General features: G+C 55.5%; 1 protein-coding gene across 2 annotated transcripts in view; it reads left to right on the top strand.

The window, feature by feature from the left end:
* CATSPERG (cation channel sperm associated auxiliary subunit gamma) overlaps positions 1–15,596 on the top strand; it is a 34,044-nt gene extending 18,448 nt beyond the window's left edge. The window contains exons 14-30 of one of the 2 annotated variants that reach the window (XM_029064501.1): positions 198–309; positions 587–745; positions 2,944–3,077; positions 4,361–4,574; positions 4,978–5,040; positions 5,689–5,917; positions 6,781–6,896; positions 7,779–7,859; positions 9,158–9,214; positions 10,022–10,178; positions 10,460–10,523; positions 11,224–11,319; positions 12,200–12,289; positions 12,758–12,850; positions 12,960–13,059; positions 13,468–13,594; positions 15,200–15,596. In XM_029064501.1, the coding sequence (XP_028920334.1) occupies positions 198–309; positions 587–745; positions 2,944–3,077; positions 4,361–4,574; positions 4,978–5,040; positions 5,689–5,917; positions 6,781–6,896; positions 7,779–7,859; positions 9,158–9,214; positions 10,022–10,178; positions 10,460–10,523; positions 11,224–11,319; positions 12,200–12,289; positions 12,758–12,850; positions 12,960–13,059; positions 13,468–13,594; positions 15,200–15,393 (2,086 nt within the window). In that variant the 3' untranslated portion in view covers positions 15,394–15,596. The remainder of the gene's footprint in view (positions 1–197; positions 310–586; positions 746–2,943; positions 3,078–4,360; positions 4,575–4,977; positions 5,041–5,688; positions 5,918–6,780; positions 6,897–7,778; positions 7,860–9,157; positions 9,215–10,021; positions 10,179–10,459; positions 10,524–11,223; positions 11,320–12,199; positions 12,290–12,757; positions 12,851–12,959; positions 13,060–13,467; positions 13,595–15,199) is intronic. The other variant, XM_029064503.1, reaches the window with a different exon arrangement.
* Positions 15,597–20,302: the final 4,706 nt, after the last annotated feature.

Raw genomic sequence — 20,302 nt, 5'->3', positions numbered from 1 at the left:
GGAGAAGGGGAAGGCGGGTGCCATTTTAAGTGGGTGGCGTTGGAGCACCGTCCCCCTTCCCTGGAGACACCATTTTCCACCTCCAATCTCCCCTTACACGTCGGGGCCCACGGTCCGGCCCAATCCCCAACCCCGGGTCTGCCGTAGGCCCTGCTGAGCACCCACCCCCGACCTCCCCGCTTCTGTTTCCTCGGTAGCTACGACCGAATCAACTACATCTTCCTGTCCGAGTTCCAAGGCCCGTCACCCATCAAGTACTTCATCAGCTCCTTCCGAGGGGAAATTGCCTTCGTCACGGAGAACGAGGAGGTGGAGCAGGGGCCAGTCTCGCCCCGGTCCGGCCCGGGGGTGGGGGGTTGCCGGAGAGAACCTCCTGGCTCTCCGCCGGCCCCCGCTCCCCCGTCTTGCCCCCGAGCCCGCTTCCTTCCTGGGGACGTCGGGGAAGGGGAGGGGTGGGAGCCGTAGCCGAGCCAAGAGGAGCCCAGGGCCCAAGTATCAAGGGCTGAGATTGCCAGCCAGGCCACCCCGCCCTCCGTCTCGCCCCCTCTGCCCTTGGCATCCTGGCAGCCGGCTCCCTCGTCCACAGATCTGGTACTTCTTCGAGGGCAGCTATTCCATCTTCCGGCTTTGCCCGTCCGAGGGCTGGCAAGTGTTCCTGGACATGCAGCACATCCAGAATGGGGAAGACTACAGCCCAAATGAGACCATGATCAGTCTCTTCTTCGACCACGAAGGGCTACAGCAGGTTTGGACCTCCCCTTGGCCCCGCCCGGCATGGGGTGTCATTCGGGGGGATGGCTTTGGGGCCGGACGCTCTAGGGGAGAGGGGTGAGGTCCCCCGGGGATCCATGAGGCAGCTCCCGGCCTCAGGAAGGGGAAGACGGCAGCCCCTTCAACCGTCAGGCAATGGGGGTCCCAGAGACAAACTAATTCCACCCCACTCCCCTAGACTTTCTGGGGAGAGACCTCCCCTCCCCATCTCGGCTCTGACCTCTATCGCCCCAAATTTTAAGCCGGTGGAAAAGGCGTCTCGCCTACTACTACGCTCTGCAGGATAAAGGAGGAAAGGGAAGCTTTCACTTCAGAGCCCCCAGCCTAGAGGTAGCGTTCAGTCCATCTCATTGATAGGTTGAAGCATTCTCGGGGCTTCCCCCAACAGGCCCCTCCAGCCCCCGGGGAGAGGGGTTTCTGGGCCTTGAGGCGCTACTTTTAGAGATGGACACCCCTTACCCAAATCTGTTCGGAATTAGAATAATAATAACTGTAGTATCCGTTAAATGCTCACTATGTGCCGAGCACTCTTCTAAGCACTGGTGTAGGTGCAAAACAGTCAGGTTGGACAACGTCCCTTTCCCACATGGGACTCACAGTCTTAATCCCCATTTTACAGATGAGGGAACTGAGGCACTTAGAAGTGAAGTGACTTGCCCAAGGTCACACAGCAGACACATGGCAGAGCGGGGATTAGAAACCACATCCTCTGGCTCCCAGGCCCAAGCTCTTTCCACTAGGCCACGCAGCTATTAAGCAGTTACTACAGGCTCAGTGCAGCGGTCGATAGAAGGTTATGAGCCAGGAGACGATCCCCATCCCACATGGGGCTCACGACCTCGGATCTCTGTTACCGTCCATGATGAAACCGAGGCCCAGGGAGGTTAAGGGACTTGCTCAAGGTCACACAGCAGACCAGTGGTGGAGCGGAAACTCCTCAAACTAGGGTGCCCAGAGTCCTAATCCCTGCTCGTGCCACTCTACGACAAGGACAAGAGAAACAGCGTGGCCTAGTGGAAAAGGTTCAGGCCCAAGACTCAGAGGTCCTGGATTCTAATCCCGGCTCCACCACTTGTCTGCTGTGTGACCTTGTGTTAGTCACTTCACTTCTCTGTGCCTCAGTTATCTCATCTGTAAACTGGGGATGAAGACTCTGAGCCCTATGTGGGACAGGGACTGTGTCAAACCTGATTACCTTGTATCTACTCCAGTGCTTAGTAGAGTGCTCGGCACATAGTAAGCGCTTAACTCCACAACCCTCAAACTCAGCTGGCCTTGAGCAAAACCACACGTTGGCCCTGTTCCGGCTTGCTCCTGCCAGGTGCTTAGAATTTCAGCTACTGACAGTGGGTGTCAAGGGCAGATGCCAGGGTTGGGGCACAGGAAGTGCAGCCAGAGTTCACGTCAGGTCCGTTAGGTCCCTGGATTCCTGCTCCCACCCCTCCTCTGGCCTCTCCGGGTCTCCTCATAGTAAAAAGAAGAATACTTGTTAAGCACTCGCAAGCGGAGAAGCAGCATGGCCTAGTGGATAGAGCACGGGCCTGGGAGTCAGAGGGTCATGGGTTCTAATCCTGGCTCTGCCACTTATTTGCTGTGTAACTTGAGCAAGTCACTTCAAATCTCTGGGCCTCAGTTACCGTATCTGGAAAACGGTGATTAAGACTGTTTTGCCCCAAATGGGACAGGGACTGTGTTCAACCTGATTATCTTGTATCTCCTCCAGCACTTAGAATAGTCCTTGACACATAATAGTGCTTACCAAATGTGATTATTGTTATTATTATTACTTACTATGTGCTAACCATTGTTCTAAGCACTGGGGCAAATACAAGTTCATCAAGTTGAACACAGTCCCTGTCCCACTAGGGCCTCACAGCCTAAGTAGGAGGGAGTGGATTTAATCCCCATTTTACAGATGGGATAACAAGGGCACAGAGAAGTGAAGCGATTTGCCCAAGGTCACCCAGCAAGGAACAGGCAGAGCTGGATTTGAACCCAGGTCCTCTGACTCTCAGACCCGGGCTCTTTCCACCAGTCCACGTCGCTCCGCTCACGCAGCTCCAACCTTTCGTTCCAAAGGTCACCCTCGCCCCAGAGGGCAAATAGGGGGTATGGGTTGCCCAGGACGGGAAAAGGCTGCCCATCAGGCCAACGGCTGGCATCTCCTTGCAGCTGGTGTACATTTTCGAAGAAGACGTGACACAACATCGGAGCAGGAAAAAGCTGATAAAGCGGAAGTTCCCCATCTCCAGGGTGCTGGAATACCAACAGCTTGGCATGTTCTCCTACAACGTGGAGATACTTGAGTAAGAGGCCCCTTGTTTGGTCCAGAGGCCTTGACTGACCCCGTAACACTTAGATCCATATCCCTAATTCATTTTAATGTCCGGCTCCCCCTCGACATTGGCCTTAAAGCCGTCCATCCCCTCGCCCCGTCCTACCTCGCCTCGCTACTCTCCGACTCCAACCCAGCCCGCGCACTTCGCTCCTCTAATGCCAACCTTCTCACTGGCCCTCCATCTCGTCTATCTCCCCGCCGACCTCTCGGCCCCCCACCCCTCAAAGCCTTATTGAAGGCCCATCTCCTCCAAGAGGCCTTCCCAGACTGAGCCCTTCTTTCCTCTTCTCCCGCCCCCTTCTGCACCACCCTGACTTGCTCCCTTTATTCATCTCCCCACCCCCAGCCCCACAGCACTTATGTCCATATCTATCATTTATTTCTATTCACATCTGTCTCCCCCTCTAGACTCTAAGCTCCTTGTGGGTGGGGAATGTGTCCGTTTATTGTTGTACTGTTATCTCCCAAGCACTGGCTACAGTGCCACGCATACAGTGAACCCTCAAAAAATATGATCGCCTGACGGACTGATTAAACTCCTGACGGGCAGGGAACCAGCCTATCCACCTCTGTTGCATCGCCCTCCCCCGAGCACTTAGTACGGTATCCTGCACACAAAAAGCGTTCAGTAAATAGGACTGACCGATTGGATTCCGCATTGAGGCTGAAGTAGCGCAAGCTGAGAAAGGGCATCGCTCCCCACACCCCCCTAGGCCGGGACCGCCCCTCCACCAGGGTCTCCCATGCGCTCGAGATTTTCCATCTGTCCAGGAAGCTCCAAACAGCACAGCTGGGCAGAGCGGCCCAGGTCCCCACAACCCCAGCATCACGGCCAGGACTATGGGCTTCCAGCCCCCAGATTCCCAGAGACCTCTGCTGCTAGATCAAGTGAGGGGAAGGTTAGGTGGCTTGGGGGGGCCGCACGGGAAAGCCCTCTCGGCCCCTACTCTCCCATCGCCACGACGACCACGGACCGGTCCCGCCCACCGGGCCAGCAGAACTACCCGTGGTTTGGCAGACTCCCTTGCCCAACTGCTTAAGGACGCTATCTCTCCGTCTCTCCGTCTCTCCGTCTCTCATTTCTACGTTCATTCATGTAGTCCCATTTATTGAGCACTTTCTATGTGCGGAGGACTGTACTGAGCGCTTGGGAGAGGACAATCCAACAAGAAGCAGACTCCTTCCCTGCCCACGACGAGATTTTAGTCTAGAGGACTGTATGTCCTAGAGGACTCTTCCCCCTCCCCACAGGTCTAAAAGATTCATCAACTTTGCCAGTGTGTGCCCCTTCATTTCCATGAGGATAGAGGACCTACCCGCCCCCCAGCGCTACACCCGCCAGGAACGCTACCGAGCCCAGCCCCCCGATGTCCTGCACCCCTTGGGCTTCCACACCAACGTGTCCCTGGCCATCTACCAGGGCCTGGTCTACCACCTGCTGTGGCTCCACTGGAAATACAATAAAGTGAAGCGGAGGGCCCCGGACCCAGGCATCCCCACAACCCCCCTCCCTAGAATACGCCCCGGGCCGCCTCCCGAAACCCTCTTTTTTTTTGCATGCTATTCGTGAAGCGCTTACGATGTGTCAAACACTGTTCTAAGCGCCGGGGTGAATTAGTTCAGACACAGTTCCTCCCCCGCCTGGGGATCGCAGTGTAAGTAGGAGGGAGGACAGGAGAACGGAGGAGGGAAGGGAAGTGACTTGCTCAAGGTCACCCAGCTAGCGTTTGGCAAAGTCGGGATTAGGAACCCAGGCCCTCTAACTCCCAAGCCGGGGTTCTTTCCACGAGGCAATGCCGCTTCTTCCGGGGGGGAAGGAGGGAGGGAGGCCCGGCCCAGCTACCGTAACCGAGAACCTCGCTTTTCAGCCTTATGCCGATCCTGTCCACGACCCCACTTGGAGCTGGTGGAGGAATAAAAAGAGTTACCAGGTAAGAGCGGGCAATACGCCGGGGGCCACCGCCCCACTGGGCACGACCTGGGCACCTGTCTACCTGCCGCTGCCCTCTCTGATCCTCCCCTGCAGAAGGACACGTGGCCAGGGCTGCAAATTATTATTATATCTCCCCCAGCGCTTAGTACAGCGCCTGGCACATAGTAAGGGCTGTACAAACACCACTATTATTATTATTATTGCTACGATTGACCTGCCCCTGGCCAGGGGCCAGGACCCCCCGGGTTGCAGAGTCCGGCTGCCACGGGTCACACCCCCTCCCGGCTCGCCCCCCGACCCAGGGCAGGATGCCTCCGCCCCCTAGGAAAGGGCGCTTGCGGTGGGTGACGGGAAGAAGGCTCAGGGGAAGCAGCGTGGCTCAGTGGAAAGAGCCTGGGCTTCGGAGTCAGAGGTCATGGGTTCGACTCCCGGCTCTGCCACTTGTCAGCTGTGTGACTGTGGGCAAGTCACTTCACTTCTCTGGGCCTCAGTCCCCTCATCTGGAAAACGGGGATTAACTGTCAGCCTCACGTGGGACGACCTGATGACCCTGTATCTCCCCCAGCGCTTAGAACAGTGCTCTGCACATAGTAAGCGTTTAACAAATACCAACATTATTATTAAGAAGGGACCACCTGCCTTGCAGGATTATTACACCTACCTGGCCAGCAACTGGAAGAGCCAGGGCGGAGTGCATATCAACATGGAACACTACAGCAAGATCTACCACCTGTCCCCCCAAAAACAACTGCCTGAGAGCATCTACCTGGACAAGGGCAACGACTATGCCTTCTCCATCTTCATCAGCACTGATCTAGGGGGATGCAGTCTCACGGCCCGGCAGTGTCCCAACCTCCTGGGGACTGAGCGGCGAGGTGACCCCCGAGCGTCGCCTTCCCAGCACGCCCCGGGTGATGGGAAGCAATTTGGCGGAGTGGACAAGGGCTAGAGCCGGGCCTGGGAGTTGGAAGGCCGTGGGTTCTCATCCCAACTCCGCCACTTGGCACTCAAGTCGCATTTATTGAACGCCTACCGTGCGCAGAGCACTGTCCTGAGAGCTTGGGAGAGTGCAGTACAACAATAAACAGACACGTCCCCTGCCCACGATGAGCTGACGGTCTAGAGGGGGATAATGACGATATAGGTTAAGCCCTTATTGTGTGTCAGGCACCGGACTAAGCGCTGGGGTGAATACGAGCAAATCAAGTCGGACACGGTCCCCGTCCCACGTGAGATTCACAGTCTCAATCTCCATTTTCCAGATGAGGTAACTGAGGCCCAGAGAAGTGAAGTGACTTGCCCAAGGTCACACAGCAGGCAAGCGGCAGAGCCAGGCTTAGAACCCATGACCTTCCAATTCCCCGCCTCGTGCTCGATCCGCTACACCATATGGCTTGTCTATGTGCCTCTCTTCTCTCTTGTCTGCTGTGTGACCTGGGGCAAGTCACTTCACCTCTCTGGGCCTCAGTTCCCTCATCTGTAAAGCGAGGATTGAGACTGCGAGCCCCACGTGGGGCAGGGACTGTGTCCAACCCGATTTGCTTGGATCCACCCCGGCGGCTTACCACAGTGCCTGGCACATAGTAAGCGATGAACAAATACCATCAGTGTCATCATTACTATTATCACGGAACCCGAACTCAGTGGGTGAGCTGCCCCGGGAGGCTCGGCGGGGAGGGGGTTGTTAGGGTTGGGATGCGTTTCCGCTTCCCATTTCCTTCCTGCCCTCCTTCCCCAGAATTCCAGCGTTTCTCCCATTACGTGCGCCTGGCGGGGATGGTGTCCCACCCGAAGTGCCTAGCTCTGACCATGGTGCGCAAGGATCTGATCAGCAGGAACGCCATCCGGTACCAGGTAGGTGGGGGTACTGGACGCCCCGTTATATTGGCAGCTCCCATCGCTACGTACTCCGCTCCTCCTCCAGACGGTCAGCTCCTTGTGGGAGGGGAAAGGGGCTACCGACGATGTTATTCTCTACCGTGTCTCCCAAGCGCTTAGTACAGTGCCCTGCACGTAGTAAGCGCTCCATCAATACCACTGATTGATAGTGCCTTAAAGGAGAAACCAAAGCGTCATAAAACTGAAATTGCTTAAAAATAGGCAGGAGGGAAGTAAAACAGACCTTCCAAAGTTGAGGGCCACCTTTCAGGTTGGGATCCATCCCCTTCGAGGGTGCCGGCGGTGGGGGGGGACAGTTGGCAGGATCAGAGACCCTCATCCACCCTGGCACTGGGGAAGGGTCTGCGGGAGACAGTCCCGGAGGAGGGGATTCAAATGATCTCACCTTCCTGCTTCCCTCTCGAGCCAAGGTTTGCCGATAGAAACGTCCGTTTTAACTAGGAGAGGCCTCCTCACCTCACCTCCTCACCTTGCTCCCTCTGACTCCTTGGCATAGTGGATAGAGCACGGGCCTGAGAGCCAGAAGGTCATGGGTTCTAATCCCGGCTCTGCCACTTGTCTGCTGTGTGACCTTGGGCCAGTCGCTTCACGTCTCTGCACCTCAGCCACCTCCTGTCTAAAAGGGGGACTGAGACTGTGAGCCCCACGTGGGACGGGGCTGTGTCCAACCCGATTTGTTAGTAGTGCCGAATTGTACTTTCCAAGCACTTAGTCCAGTGATCTGCACACGGTAAGTGCTCAACAAATGACTGAGTTCAGTGCCCAGCACATAGGAAGCGCTTAACAAATACCGCAGTTATTATTATCATTATTATCCTTTCTTCCCACTTCGGCCAGGTGACCATAAGTGACAGGCACATGTGTTTTGGACAAGACCTAAGCGGGGCAAACCTAATGATGACCTCTGCGTTATTCAAAGTAAGAAGACCCCGTAAAGCGCCGTTTGCCACCAAGGCCGTGACAAGATGGCGGTCGGCGGGTGCCTCCGGTGGCCGTCCCACATGGGCTACCTCTAGGATCAAAGCATAATGGGAGCTCCGGGATGGCGCTGAGCTGAGCGGGTCCCGGCTGGCTCTGTGCCGGGCTATTGGGAAAGCGGTGGGCTTGTCTACTGGTCTGCTAATTCTGCTGTATTGGACTCCCCCGAGTGCTTAGTACGGTGCTCTACACATAGTAAACGCTCGATAAGTACAACCGATGGATCTGCAGTCATGCGCAGCCAGGCTTAGTGGAAAGAGCCTGGGCTTCGGACTCGGAGGTCATGGGTTCGACTCCCGGCTCTGCCACTTGTCGGCTGTGTGACTGCGGGCAAGTCACTTCGCTTCTCTGTGCCTCAGTTACCTCATCTGTAAAATGGGGATTCACTGTGAGCCTCACTCGGGACAACCGGATGACCCTGTATCTACCCCAGCGCTTAGAACAGTGCTCTGCACATAGTAAGCGCTTAACAAATACCAACATTATTGTTATTATTATGCGGCTGTGAAGGTAAACCGGGGACGTTCACCCTAACAAACCCACACCCCCACAGCATTCCTCCCGGCCTCTTGCCGGGATCTCTGCTGCCCACGGGGTGGCATGGACAGGGTCGGTAGCCTGGCTCAGTGGAATCAGTCCCTGTGGTTACCATCCTGCCAATCAACAGTAATCAATGAGCACCGAAGGGGCGCTCAGGACACTGTTTTAAAGTGCTCCGAAACAGCGATCCCAGCCCTCGAAGACTTTAGTCGCTAGCAGGGGAGACTGACACCAAATAAACTTACTGATGGGAGGAAGAAGAGGGCGGAAAGACAGATATCCCTGTTTCATTCCGCGGCAGCGGCACTGCAGCACGGGCTTGGGGGCCTGAAGATCATGGGTTCTAATCCTGGCTCCACCATTTGTCTGCTGTGTGACCTTGGGCAAGTCACTTCACTTCTCTGTGCCTCAGTGATCTCATCTGTAAAGGGGGGGATTAAGACTGTGAGCCCCACATGGGTCAGGGATGGTGTCCAACCTGATTTACTTGAATCGACCCCAGCGCTTAATAAAGGGCCTGGCACACAATAAGCACTTAACAAATACCACAATTATTATTAGTATTAGTATTTGCAGCAGCTGAAGCTGTGGCCACCACGGGGGGGCTGCCCCACCCCCGACCCTGTGGGAGAGTTTCCGGGGTGGGGGGAGCCACACGGTCGGCGTCAGCCCCCATCGTGCTTTGGATCTGCTTTCAGATTGTCGGGTCGGCAGGAAACTGTTTCAAGAAAACCAGCAGGGGAACCAAGATGCAGGTAACTTGCCTTTAAAATAGTTCCTTCCCCCACTGTTGTGAGGGAGGGGGCCTCCGGGAGACCGGGGGGAAGGGGGGCCTCCCATCCGCCATCATCTTTGCCTTCCATCTAGTGCCGAGCCAACGCCGCCCTGGGATCAGCTTGGAGAATCTAAAGGAGAATCAGTCAGTCGATCAGTGATATTGATTGAGCGCTTACTGAGCGAGGAGCACTGTATTAAGCGTTCAGGAGAGGATAGTGAGAGAGAGTTGATAGTCACACTTCCCTGCCCACCAGAGATTCCAGTCTAGAGTGGGGGGAAGCCCTGCCTGGGACCTCGGGGAGTCTAACGTTCTTAAAACACGCTTGGACCGGGGCCGACGAGAGCCACCAAAGGATGGGAAGGTCGGGGCTCAGGAGATCCTGGCCGAGGGGAGCCTGAGGGGCTCATCCTGAAGGAAGTCTCCAGTGCGGGGGGCAAGCAGGGAGGGGGAGAACGGGGCAGAAGAAGGAGCAGTGCAGCCTAGTGGAAAGAGCCCAGGCCTGGGCGTCAGAGGACGTGGGTTCTAATCCCAGTCTGCGGCGTGACCTTGGGCAAATCGCTTCATTTCTCTGGGCTTCAGTTACCTCATCTGTAACCGATTAGCTTGTATCTACCCCTGCGCTTAGTACAGTCCCTTGCATATAGTAAGCGCTTCACAAATATCATTTAAAAAAAAAACCAAGACCAAACCCCTCCCCAAGCCAGCCAGTTGGGGAGATGGAGGCCTGAGAAAGACCTGACAGCTTGCCCAACGCTTGTCTCCCTCACCTCTTGGCCCGGGGCAGGGACACAACATGATTTCGGTCTTCATCGGCTGCCCGCCTGGCAAGAGGCTGGCCTTCGACATCACCTACACCATGGAGTACACCAGTACCAAGAACAAGCACTTCTTTGACTGCACCTACCATGTTCCTGAGATGCCCTGCTTCCTCTTCAAGGATGGTCAGGGCTCCATTTTCTCCCTGCCCCCCACCCCCGACAACCTGCCTCCAGAAATCCCTGCCCTTCCCTCTGGACTCCCCACCCCCATTCCTCCTGCCACCACCACTTCCCTTCAAAAGTCCCAGCAAGGGAGGCCTCAGACCTGGGGGGAGGGTAAGGAGGGCGTGGAGGGGTGCAGAGATGCCAAGGGGGTACCTTGGGCTCCATCCCCCAATCTGGGAGCTGGGGCTCCTCCTCCCTCTCCTCTGACAACAGGCATCTCCCCCTCCTTTCTCCCACAGTTTTCTACCCCTTTTTCTTGATCCAGGACATGGTCACAGGCGAGTCGGGCCGGTTCACCGGCAGGTGAGGAGACAGAGGCAGGCTCGCTCCCTTTCTCCCCATCAGGGAAGGCAGTAGACGTTGGGATTCAGCTCCCTGGGGCCTCTTGGGGGTATTGTTTCCCAAAGCCTCGGTTTCCCCCACGCTGCTGGGACCAGCTCCCGGCCTCACTCCCTGGATTTCCCCCCAAGCCCCAAGATGGGCAAAGGAAATTCCACCTGCAGCTCTCGGGCCTTGTGCCCCCTCTCCTGTCCCCAGGCTCCCTGTGACAGGCGGCAATTCCCCAAAAGTAAATGGGGAGACTGTCCCCGGCCCCTTGAGCTCTGGGGGCCCCTTAGGAGAGCAGCCCACTCGAGGAGGGACGCGGAGGGACCCTTCCCAGACTCCCCCCGCCACCCCGCCTGCCCGCCCCAGCTGGGACCACAACCAGGGGAATCTTGCCTCTGCCACGATTCCCACCTTCATCCCCGGGGTGGGCGGGAGGAGACCCTCCTGAATGGCAGGAGGCGAGGCGGAGGAAGGTTTTCAACCGTCACCGTCATCTTGCCCGCCCTCGCCACCCCCTCAAAGCTGTGCCCCGAGGCGGCTGCCACTGGAAGCCGGCCCTGCCCCGGCCCCCCCGGGGGTTGGCTCCCTTGACCTCCTGGATTTGACCCCGAGTCTTCTCCCCGCTGATCCCGGGCCTGACTTCTCCCCCGCTAACCGGCTGGCTTCTCGACGGCAGCTACATCCTGAAAGTCATCGGCGGAGGCCCCTCCATGGCAGAGATCCGAGATTACTCCGAGGAGGAGATTTCACAGTACAACAAACCGGAAGAGAGGCAACTGCTGCCCATCCCCTCCCCACCCCGCCCCAACTTCTCTCCATCTCCCCTTCCGCCCACCACCCCCGAAGCCCCCCAGCCCGGAAGGCTGCGTCCCTCCGGCAGAGGAGCAGTGTGGCCTAGTGGAAAGAGCCTGGGGCCTGGGAGTCAGAGGTCCTGAGTTCTCATCCCGACCCCGCCACTTACCCGCTGGGTGTGACCCTGGGCAAGTCACTTTGCTTCTCTGGGCCTCAGTTCCCGCATCTGCGAAATGGGGATTCAATACCTTCTCTCCCTCCTACTTAGACTGTGAGTCCCCCTTGGGATCTGGTGATCTCGTATCTACCCTAATGCTGAGCACCGTTCTTGGCTCAGACTAAGTGCTTAGCAAATACCACTATTATTAACAGTAATAATAATAATAATAATTGTGGTATTTGTTAAGTGCTTACCTTGTGCCAGGCACTGTGCTAAGACTGGGGTGGATACAAGAAAATCAGGTTGGACACAGTCCTTGTCTCACCTGGGGCTCACAGTCTCAATCCCCATTTTACAGATTAGGGAACTGAGGCCCAGAGAAGTAAAGTGACTTGCCCAAGAACACACAACAGACAAGGGGTGGAGTCAGGATTAGAACCCCTGACCTTCTGACTCCTAGGCCCGTGCTCTATCCACTACTCCATGCTACTTCTCCAAAAATAATAATAATAATGATAAATTAATAATAATAATAATAAAATAGTTGCTATTGACAGTAATGGCATTTATCATTGTTAATTATATTGTAATATTTCATTATCACTATACTTATTATTGTTAGTGTTATTCCCTGTCCCGCTCCCTATCCGGGCTCTCATGGCTCCTCGGCCCCTGCCCTCAGAGTCCAATCTGCCCACAGCAGTCCTAGTTTGATCTGGGAAGCCCTGGAAAAAACCTCCGAGAAGAAGAAGAAACTCAACATCATGTCTTGGAAAAACCCTGGGATCGTGTAAGACCCTGAGGGAGAAGGGGGGGACTGGTAGCTCCTCCAACCCTACCCACCCTATTGAGTGACCTGGGGCCCCACCTCCCTCCCTCCCTAAAGGGGCACCTGGGTACCGCCCTCGGCCCATGCTCCAGGCCAAGTGTCCCCAAACCCATCACACCCCAGCTCCACATGTCCACCGGCCTCCAGGCCACTCCCGCTCTTTTCCACTCGTCCCAACACACAGATTGTCAGGTTTTGCCAGGGAAGCCCGCCCCTCCACCTCCCACTCCTGACCCGTCCTTCCGCTGCCCTTCCACGCCTGTCCGCCCCCTCTCCGCGCAGTGATGTCCTCGGGCCTGTCACCCTCCCCCCACCCGCCCCTGGCCCGGGGAGTCTCACGTCCCCCCTCCGCCCCCCGGAGCTCCGGGGCTCCTCGACGTGACCCCGACCACCTACCCTCCCGCCATCCTGGGGGTCTCCTCCGACTAGGTGGCTGTGCCTTCAGAAATCTCCGTGCCACGAAATCATCCCTAAAGGGTTCTCCCCACCCGAGTTCTACCTCAAACTGATGGTGACCAACAGGTGAACTTTCTTTCTCCCCGTTCCCCTCCTCCCCTCCCCATCCCCCCGGCCCACCCCCGGATGGGCCGGGGGAGGGAGAGGCAGCAGTCCCTGGTGTCCTTCTGGCTAGGGACGTGGATAACAGCACGTACTGTGACTACCACCTCATCTTCATCCTGCACCTCCATGGGCTCCCGTTCAGCTCAGGCCCGGCCGTCAACTACCTGATGGTGAGTCTCCCGGTGAGAAGAATGACTCTCCCCCAGCCTTCAAAGCCTTACTGAAGGCCCATCTCCTCCGAGAGGCCTTCCCAGACTAGGCCCCACTTTTCCTCAGCTCCTACTCCCTTCTGCGTCGCCCTGACTTGCTCCCTTTGCTCTTCCCCCTCTCCCTGCCCCACAGCACTTCCGCATAGCTCTGTCATTTTATTGATTGATATTGACGTCTGTTTATTTGTAAACAGACAAATTTGTGATTTGTCACTGGGGCACACAGAAAGTGCTCAATAAATACGATTGAATGAATGAATGAAAGAAGTAGGTGGTCCTCCCGGCGGCCCCAGGAGGCCCCAGGCCCACCCTGGCCACTGCCCCAGGACCTCTCGGTTGAATCCCCCTCCCCTTGCCCACCTCCTCCAGGTGTCGACTGGGTTTTTCCTCGGACTCATCGTCCTCTACGTTTTCTGCCAATTGATAAAAGCAAAGGTGACAGAGACCTGGAATCAGATCAAGAAAAGGATCCAAGAAATGACCACCTTCCGCTCAGGTGAAGGCAGAATCCGGGTGGAGCCGGTGGCTCTGTTTCCTCTGCGGTTGGGTGGGAAGCCCGGCCCGGTCCGCCGAGAAAGAGGCCTACAGGGCATCAGGGACCCCCACCGCGGGGAGGGAGGGGGCACGCCGAAGGAAAAGTGTTCCTCCCGCAGCAGGAGGGAGTTGGATTTGGGCAGTGGGAAGAAAGTGCTGCGAGTCGGACGCGGGAGAGCTCGGTGACCGTTCACCTTCTGCTCCTCCTTTCAATCCGGGAGAGTCTCGACTGATTGACGTTGGGTGAGGGTGGTCCTGCTCGGAGGCAGGGGGATTGGCAGGGTCACCTCTTCACGGCCCTTCCGGGGGCAGATGGGTTTCCCCGAATGGCCCGCGCTGCCGGTTACCCTCGTAAAAGGAGGAATCGACGACCCCTTCTCTTCTGGCTTTCCCGGTGCCTGAGTCAACCCCTCCTCCCCACACCAGGGGGGTGGTTCGTTCGGACCCCGGAAGCAGGTCGGAGAGGTCCCTGAGGCTTCAACTACCATTTCTATGCAGATGACACCCAACTCTACATCCCCAGCCCTGTTCTCGCTCCCTCTCTCCAGTCTCGCATCTCCTCCTACCTCCAAGACTTGGATGTCCTCCCATCACCTCAAATTTAACAAGTCCAAAAGAGTTCCTTATCTTCCCACAAACTCTTTCCTCCCCCTGACTCTCCCATCACTGTAGACTGCACCCCATCCTTCCCATCTCACAAGCCCATAACCTCGGTGTTGTCCTTGACTCCGCTCTCTCATTCAACTCACATATGCAATCTGTCACCAAATCTTGTCGGACCCTTCGCTAAAATCCGCTCTTTCCTTTCCACCCTTACTGATACCTCATTAATACAGTTACTCATCCTATCCCGACTGGATTACTGCATCAGCCTCCTTGCTGACCTCCCAGGCTCCCGTCTTTCCCCACTCCAGTCCATACTTCACTCTTCTGCTCCGATCATTTTTCTACAAAAACGTTCTGGCCGTGTCACCCCGCTTCTCAAAAAACTCCAGTGATTGCCCATCCACCATATCAAACAAAAACTCCTCTGCTTTGGCATTAAAGCACTCCATCACCCTGCCCGCTCCTACCCCACCTCGCTTCTCTCCTACAACCCAGCCGGCACACATGGCTTCCCTAATGCTAACCGTTTCACTGTGCCTCCATCTCCCTGCTGACCCCTACCCTACTCCCTGCCTCTAGCCTGGAAGGCCCTCCCTGACAGACCACCACCTTCCCCCTCAGCAAAGCTTTCTGAAAGTCCATCTCCTCCAAGAGGCCTTCCCAGACTAAGCCCCACTTTTCCTCGTCTCCCACTCCCTTCTGCGTCGCCCTGACTCGCTCCCTTTGCTCTTCCCCCGTCCCAGCCCCAAAGCACTTATGTCCACATCTGTCATTTTATTTATCTGTATTGATGTCTGTCTCCCCCGCCTCTAGACCGTGAGCTCGTTGTGGGCAGGGGATGTCACCATTCACTGTTGATTTGCCCTCTCCCAAGCGCTTAGTACAGTGCTCTGCAGGCAGTAAATGCTCAGTAAATACTACTGAATGACTGACCCAAGCCCCCTACCCTTCCTCCCCGCAGAGAGCTTCTTCTCCTCTTCGCCTTCGTCCTCCAGCTCCAGCCTCCAGCCCCGTTCCAGTTCTCGAGCCACCAGCATCCAAAGTCAGCACCCCAGTGAATCCCCTTGGCCCTCCCGACTACGTTGGCCCAACCCGTGGCGCGCCACCCACCCCTCCATCTACCCCATCCAGAAGCAGGAGGAGAAGCAGGAGTGAAGAACAGCCCAAGCCAGACCCCTTCTGTCTCCACCCGCTTCGACGCCCGGCTAGGAGGTGCCCTGGGACTGACAAATGCCCCCCTCGCCTTCCCACCTCTCGCCCTCCTTCCCTTCCTTTCTGTTTGCTCTGCCTCTCCCCTTATCACCCGGATCCCCTGCCCCCCGTGACCCCAAGTGTTCAATAAAACTGTTTGTGACTGAGTGTGTCCTCAGGGCGTTATAATGTGAGAAGCAGCGTGGCCTAATGGATAAGGCCCAGGCCTGGGAGTCAGCAGCGGGACCTGGGTTCTCATCCCGGCTTCATCACTTATCTGCCCTTGGGCAAGTCACACTGCTTCTCTGGGCCTCAGTTCCCTCATCTACAAAATGGGGACGAAGACTGTGAGCCCCATGAACTGGGTCCAAACTGATTAACTCGTATCAACCGCGGTGCTTAGTACAGAGCCTGGTACATTTTTTTGTCTTGCCTTATGCCGTCGAGTCGTCTGCGACCCATAGCGACACCATGGACACATCTCTTCCGGCACGCCCCACCTCCAACTTCAATCATTCTGGTAGTGGATCCACAGAGTTTTCTTGGTAAAAATATAGAAGTGGTTTACCATCGCCTTCTTCCGCGTAGTAAAACTTGAGTCTCCGCCCTCGGCTCTCTCCCGGGCCGCTGCTGCCCAGCACAGGTGAGTTTTGACTTGTAGCAGATGTTCTTCCACTCACTAGCCACTGCCCCAGCTAGGAATGGGATGGACAGACCTCTCCTCGACTCTCCCTCCTGAAGTCGAGACTGGTAGAGGACTGGAAACTCCCAGGGGCGACCCTGAGAGGCTCTGGTACATAGTAAGCACTTAACAAATACCATTTAAAAAAACCCCAAAACACACCCATATACGTCCTCCTTGGTGTTCTCATACTCTCCCAAGTGCTTAGTCGAGTGCTCTGCACACAGTAAGTGCTCAATAAATACGATTGAATGAATGAATCAGCCTTGGACTCCCTGCTCCCACATGAAGGCAGAAGGCCTGGGGGGCCCCCGGGGTCTGGAGGTTGGGGCAGCTGGAGCTTCTAAGGGGTATCCAGGGTCTGGCCTTTCCTGGGCCGGAGATGGTCAGAGAAAAGAAAAGGGCAAGCCCATGTGGATGAGATGCATTTTTTTTGGATAATTATGTGGCTCAGGGCAAAGAGCACGGGCTGGGGAGTCAGAGGTCATGGGTTCGAATCCCAGCTCTGCCACTTGTCAGCTGTGTGACTGTGGGCAAGTCACTTAACTTCTCTGTGCCTCAGTTACCTCATCTGTAAAATGGGGATCAACTGTGAGCCTCACCTGGGACAACCTGATGATCCTGTATCTACCCCAGCGCTTAGAACAGTGCTCGGCACATAGTAAGCGCTTAACAAATACCAACATTATCACTATTATTATTATTACTTGTTAAGCCCTTATTATGCACTAAGCACTGTTCTAAACACTGGGGTATAACAGTGTGGCTTGCTGGATAGAGCACGGGCCTGGAAGTCAGAAGGACCTGGGTTCTAATGCCAACTCTGCCACTTGTCTACTGTGTGACCTTGGGCAAGTCACTTAGCTTCTCTGGGCCTCAGTTCCCTCATCTATAAAATGGGGATTTAAGGGTGTGAGCCCCATATAGGAGAGGGACTGTGTCCAACCCAATTAACTTGTATCTACCCCAGTGCTTAAAACAGTGCTTGGCACAGAGTAAGTGCTTAACAAGCACCATAATAATAATAATTATAGACTAATTAGGTTGGATACAGTCTCTGCCCTGCATGGGGCTCACAGTCTCAATCCCCAATTTCCAGATGAGATCACTGAGGCCCAGAGAAGTTAAGTGACTTTTCCAAGGTCACACAGCAGACAAGTGGCAGAGCAGGAATTAGAACCCACATCCTTCTGACTCCCAGGCCTGCGCTCTATCCATTAGGCCATGCTGCTTCTCTATGACCTGCGCCCCAGCCCTGGGGTTGTGGGGGGCAGTCTATGGGTCAGGGATTCCGTCCGTCCCCCTGGCGGGACTCTGACTAGTGGGATTCGGAGCTCCTGAGGAAAAGTATGGGATAGGATGATGCCTGGGGAGAATGCGGGCCCCCTCCCCCTTTAGAGGCCACTTGAGACTGGAGGATGGTTTGGGGGGGCGGGGGGGGGAGCTTGGCGTAGGGGACGGGCCCAGCCCCCAGCCGCCAGCCCCCAGGGTCTGACAACAGGTTACCACCGGGGAGATATTTTTAGTTGCAATTAACCTTTCCCCTTCTGCTTCTAGGTTATCTTCCGAATTGCTGGAAGCTGCAGCCAATTTGTTTAATTAAGGAGAATTAAGTAAGAAGTGTCCCAATTATAGCAGCAGAAATTTTCGGTTTTTAACATAGCCTTGGCCACGGATGTCAGCTAAAATTAACCAAGGCCTTTTCTCGGCAGGGAGGGTTGGGGGGCGGGGGGGCAAGGAGCTGGAGGAGGGGAGGGGGGAGAGGGAAGATGAACGAGGGCGGGGGTGGGGGGGCAGAAGATTGGTTCCCCGGGCCGCCTGCTTCCTCCCCAACCCCAATTTTGTCCCCCCCCGCCCCATATTCCAGGTAAAGATCTTCTAACCAGAATAAATAGATACATTCTGGCCCCTTTTCTGGGCAGTTCAGGCATGAAGATGGGGAGATGGGCTAGATGACCCCTCTGGATCCCACCCATCCACCTCCATGTTCTCCTGAAGGGGAAGGGGAAACTTGAGGTCCTGGGAGTTAATCAATAGCATTTATTAAATACTCACTTTGAGCAGAGCATTGTGCAAAGGGCTTGAGCACTGTACTAGAAGCTTGCTAAGGGCAGGATGCAGGAGGTCTCCTAATAATAATAATAAATATGGTATTTGTTAAGCACTTACTATGTACCAGGCACTGTCCTAAGCGCTGGGGTGAATCCAAGCAGATTGGAGTGGACACAGTTCCTATCCCACCTGGGACTCACAGACTTAATCCCCATTTTCAGTGGAAAGAGCCTGGGCTTCAGAGTCAGAGGTCATGGGTTCGACTCCCGGCTCTGCAACTTGTCAGCTGTGTGACTGTGGGCAAGTCACTTAATTTCTCTGTGCCTCAGTTACCTCATCTGTCAAATGGGGATTAACTGTGAGCCTCACGTGGGACAACCTGATGACCCTGTATCTCCCCCAGCGCTTAGAACAGTGCTCTGCACATAGTAAGCACTTAACAAATACAACATTATTATTTTATAGACAAGGTAACTGAGGTCCAGAAAAGTGAAGTGACGTGCCCAAGGTCACACAGCAGACAAGCGGCAGAGGCAAAATTAGAACCCAGGACCTTCTGACTCCCACTAGGCCACGGTCCTCTCTCCCACCCCCATCCCACGGCCCTCCCTTCCGACCTCTGCACCCGGAGTTCCGGGGCCACTGTCTCCAGGGAACCCCCTTAATAATAATAATAATAATGTTGGTATTTGTTAAGCGCTTACTATGTGCCGAGCACTGTTCTAAGCGCTGGGGTAGATACAGGGTAATCAGGTTGTCCCACATAAGGCTCACAGTTAATCCCCATTTTACAGATGAGGTCACTGAGGCACAGAGAAGTGAAGTGACTTGCCCACAGTCACACAGCTGACAAGTGGCAGAGCTGGGATTCGAACCCATGACCTCTGACTCCCAAGCCCGTGCTCTTTCCACTGAGCCACGCCCCTTATCCTCCCCTTCTCAGCCGTGTGACCTTGGGCAAGTCACTTAACTTCTCAGTGCCTCAGTTCCCTCATCTGTAAAATGGGGATGAAGAGCGTGAGCCCCGCGTGGGCCAACCTGATAACCTGCTAGCTCTCCCAGCGCTTAGAACAGTGCTTGGCACATAGTAAGCGCTTAGCAAATACCAACATAATAATAATAATTATAGTCCTTTCGCGCCAATTCGGGGGGATTCCTATGGGAGGGTCCGCAGGTCCCCAGTAGCCGTGGGACCGAGTCGCCCGGACACGCGTGGAACGAGCCCGGGGCAGCGTCCGTTTTGACCACGCGGGGGCGCCAGAGCAGCACAGATCGCGCCCGGCCGGCGGCTTTGGCTCCCTCCAGCCCTGGGCTCTAATAATAACAATAATAATAATAATAATGGTATTTATTAAGCACTTACTATATGCCTGGCACTGTACTAAGCACTGGGGAGGATACAAGCAAAGCGGCTTGGAGTGACCTCACGATAATGTTGGTATTTGTTAAGCGCTTACTCCGTGCAGAGCACTGTTCTAAGCGCTGGGGTAGATACAGGATCATCAGGTTGTCCCAGGTGAGGCTCACAGTTAATCCTCATTTTACAGATGAGGTAACTGAGGCACAGAGAAGTGAAGTGACTTGCCCACAGTCAACACAGATGAGAAGTGGCAGAGCCGGGGTTCGAACCCATGACCTCTGACTCCGACCTCATCTGGAAAGTGGGGGTGAAGACGGGGAGCCCAACGTGGGACTACCCGATCACCTGGTATTCCCCCCCGCCTCCAGCGCTTAGAACAGTGCTTTGCACATAGTAAGCGCTTAACAAATGCCGCCATCATCATCATGTCCCCATGTGAGGCTCACGGTCTCATTTGCCATTTTCCAGAGGAGGTAATTGAGGGCCAGAGAAGTGAATTGATTTGCCCGAGGTCGCACAGCAGACAAGTGGCAGAAGCGGGATTAGAACCCATGACCTCCTGATTCCCAAGCCCGTGCTCTTTCCACTACACCATGCATGCAACGCCTTGTCCTGGCCCGACTGCAGCCAGGGACCATTTATCCTTCCTTCCTTCCTTCCTTCCTTCCTTCCTTCCTTCCTTCCTTCCTTCCTTCCTTCCTTCCTTCCTTCCTTCCTTCCTTCCTTCCTTCCTTCCTTCCTTCCTTCCTTCCTTCCTTCCTTCCTTCCTTCCTTCCTTC

This window comes from Ornithorhynchus anatinus, chromosome 5, assembly GCF_004115215.2.
Source record: "Ornithorhynchus anatinus isolate Pmale09 chromosome 5, mOrnAna1.pri.v4, whole genome shotgun sequence".
Taxonomy (NCBI): Eukaryota; Metazoa; Chordata; class Mammalia; order Monotremata; family Ornithorhynchidae; genus Ornithorhynchus; species Ornithorhynchus anatinus.
This window is presented reverse-complemented; position numbering and strand designations above follow the sequence as displayed.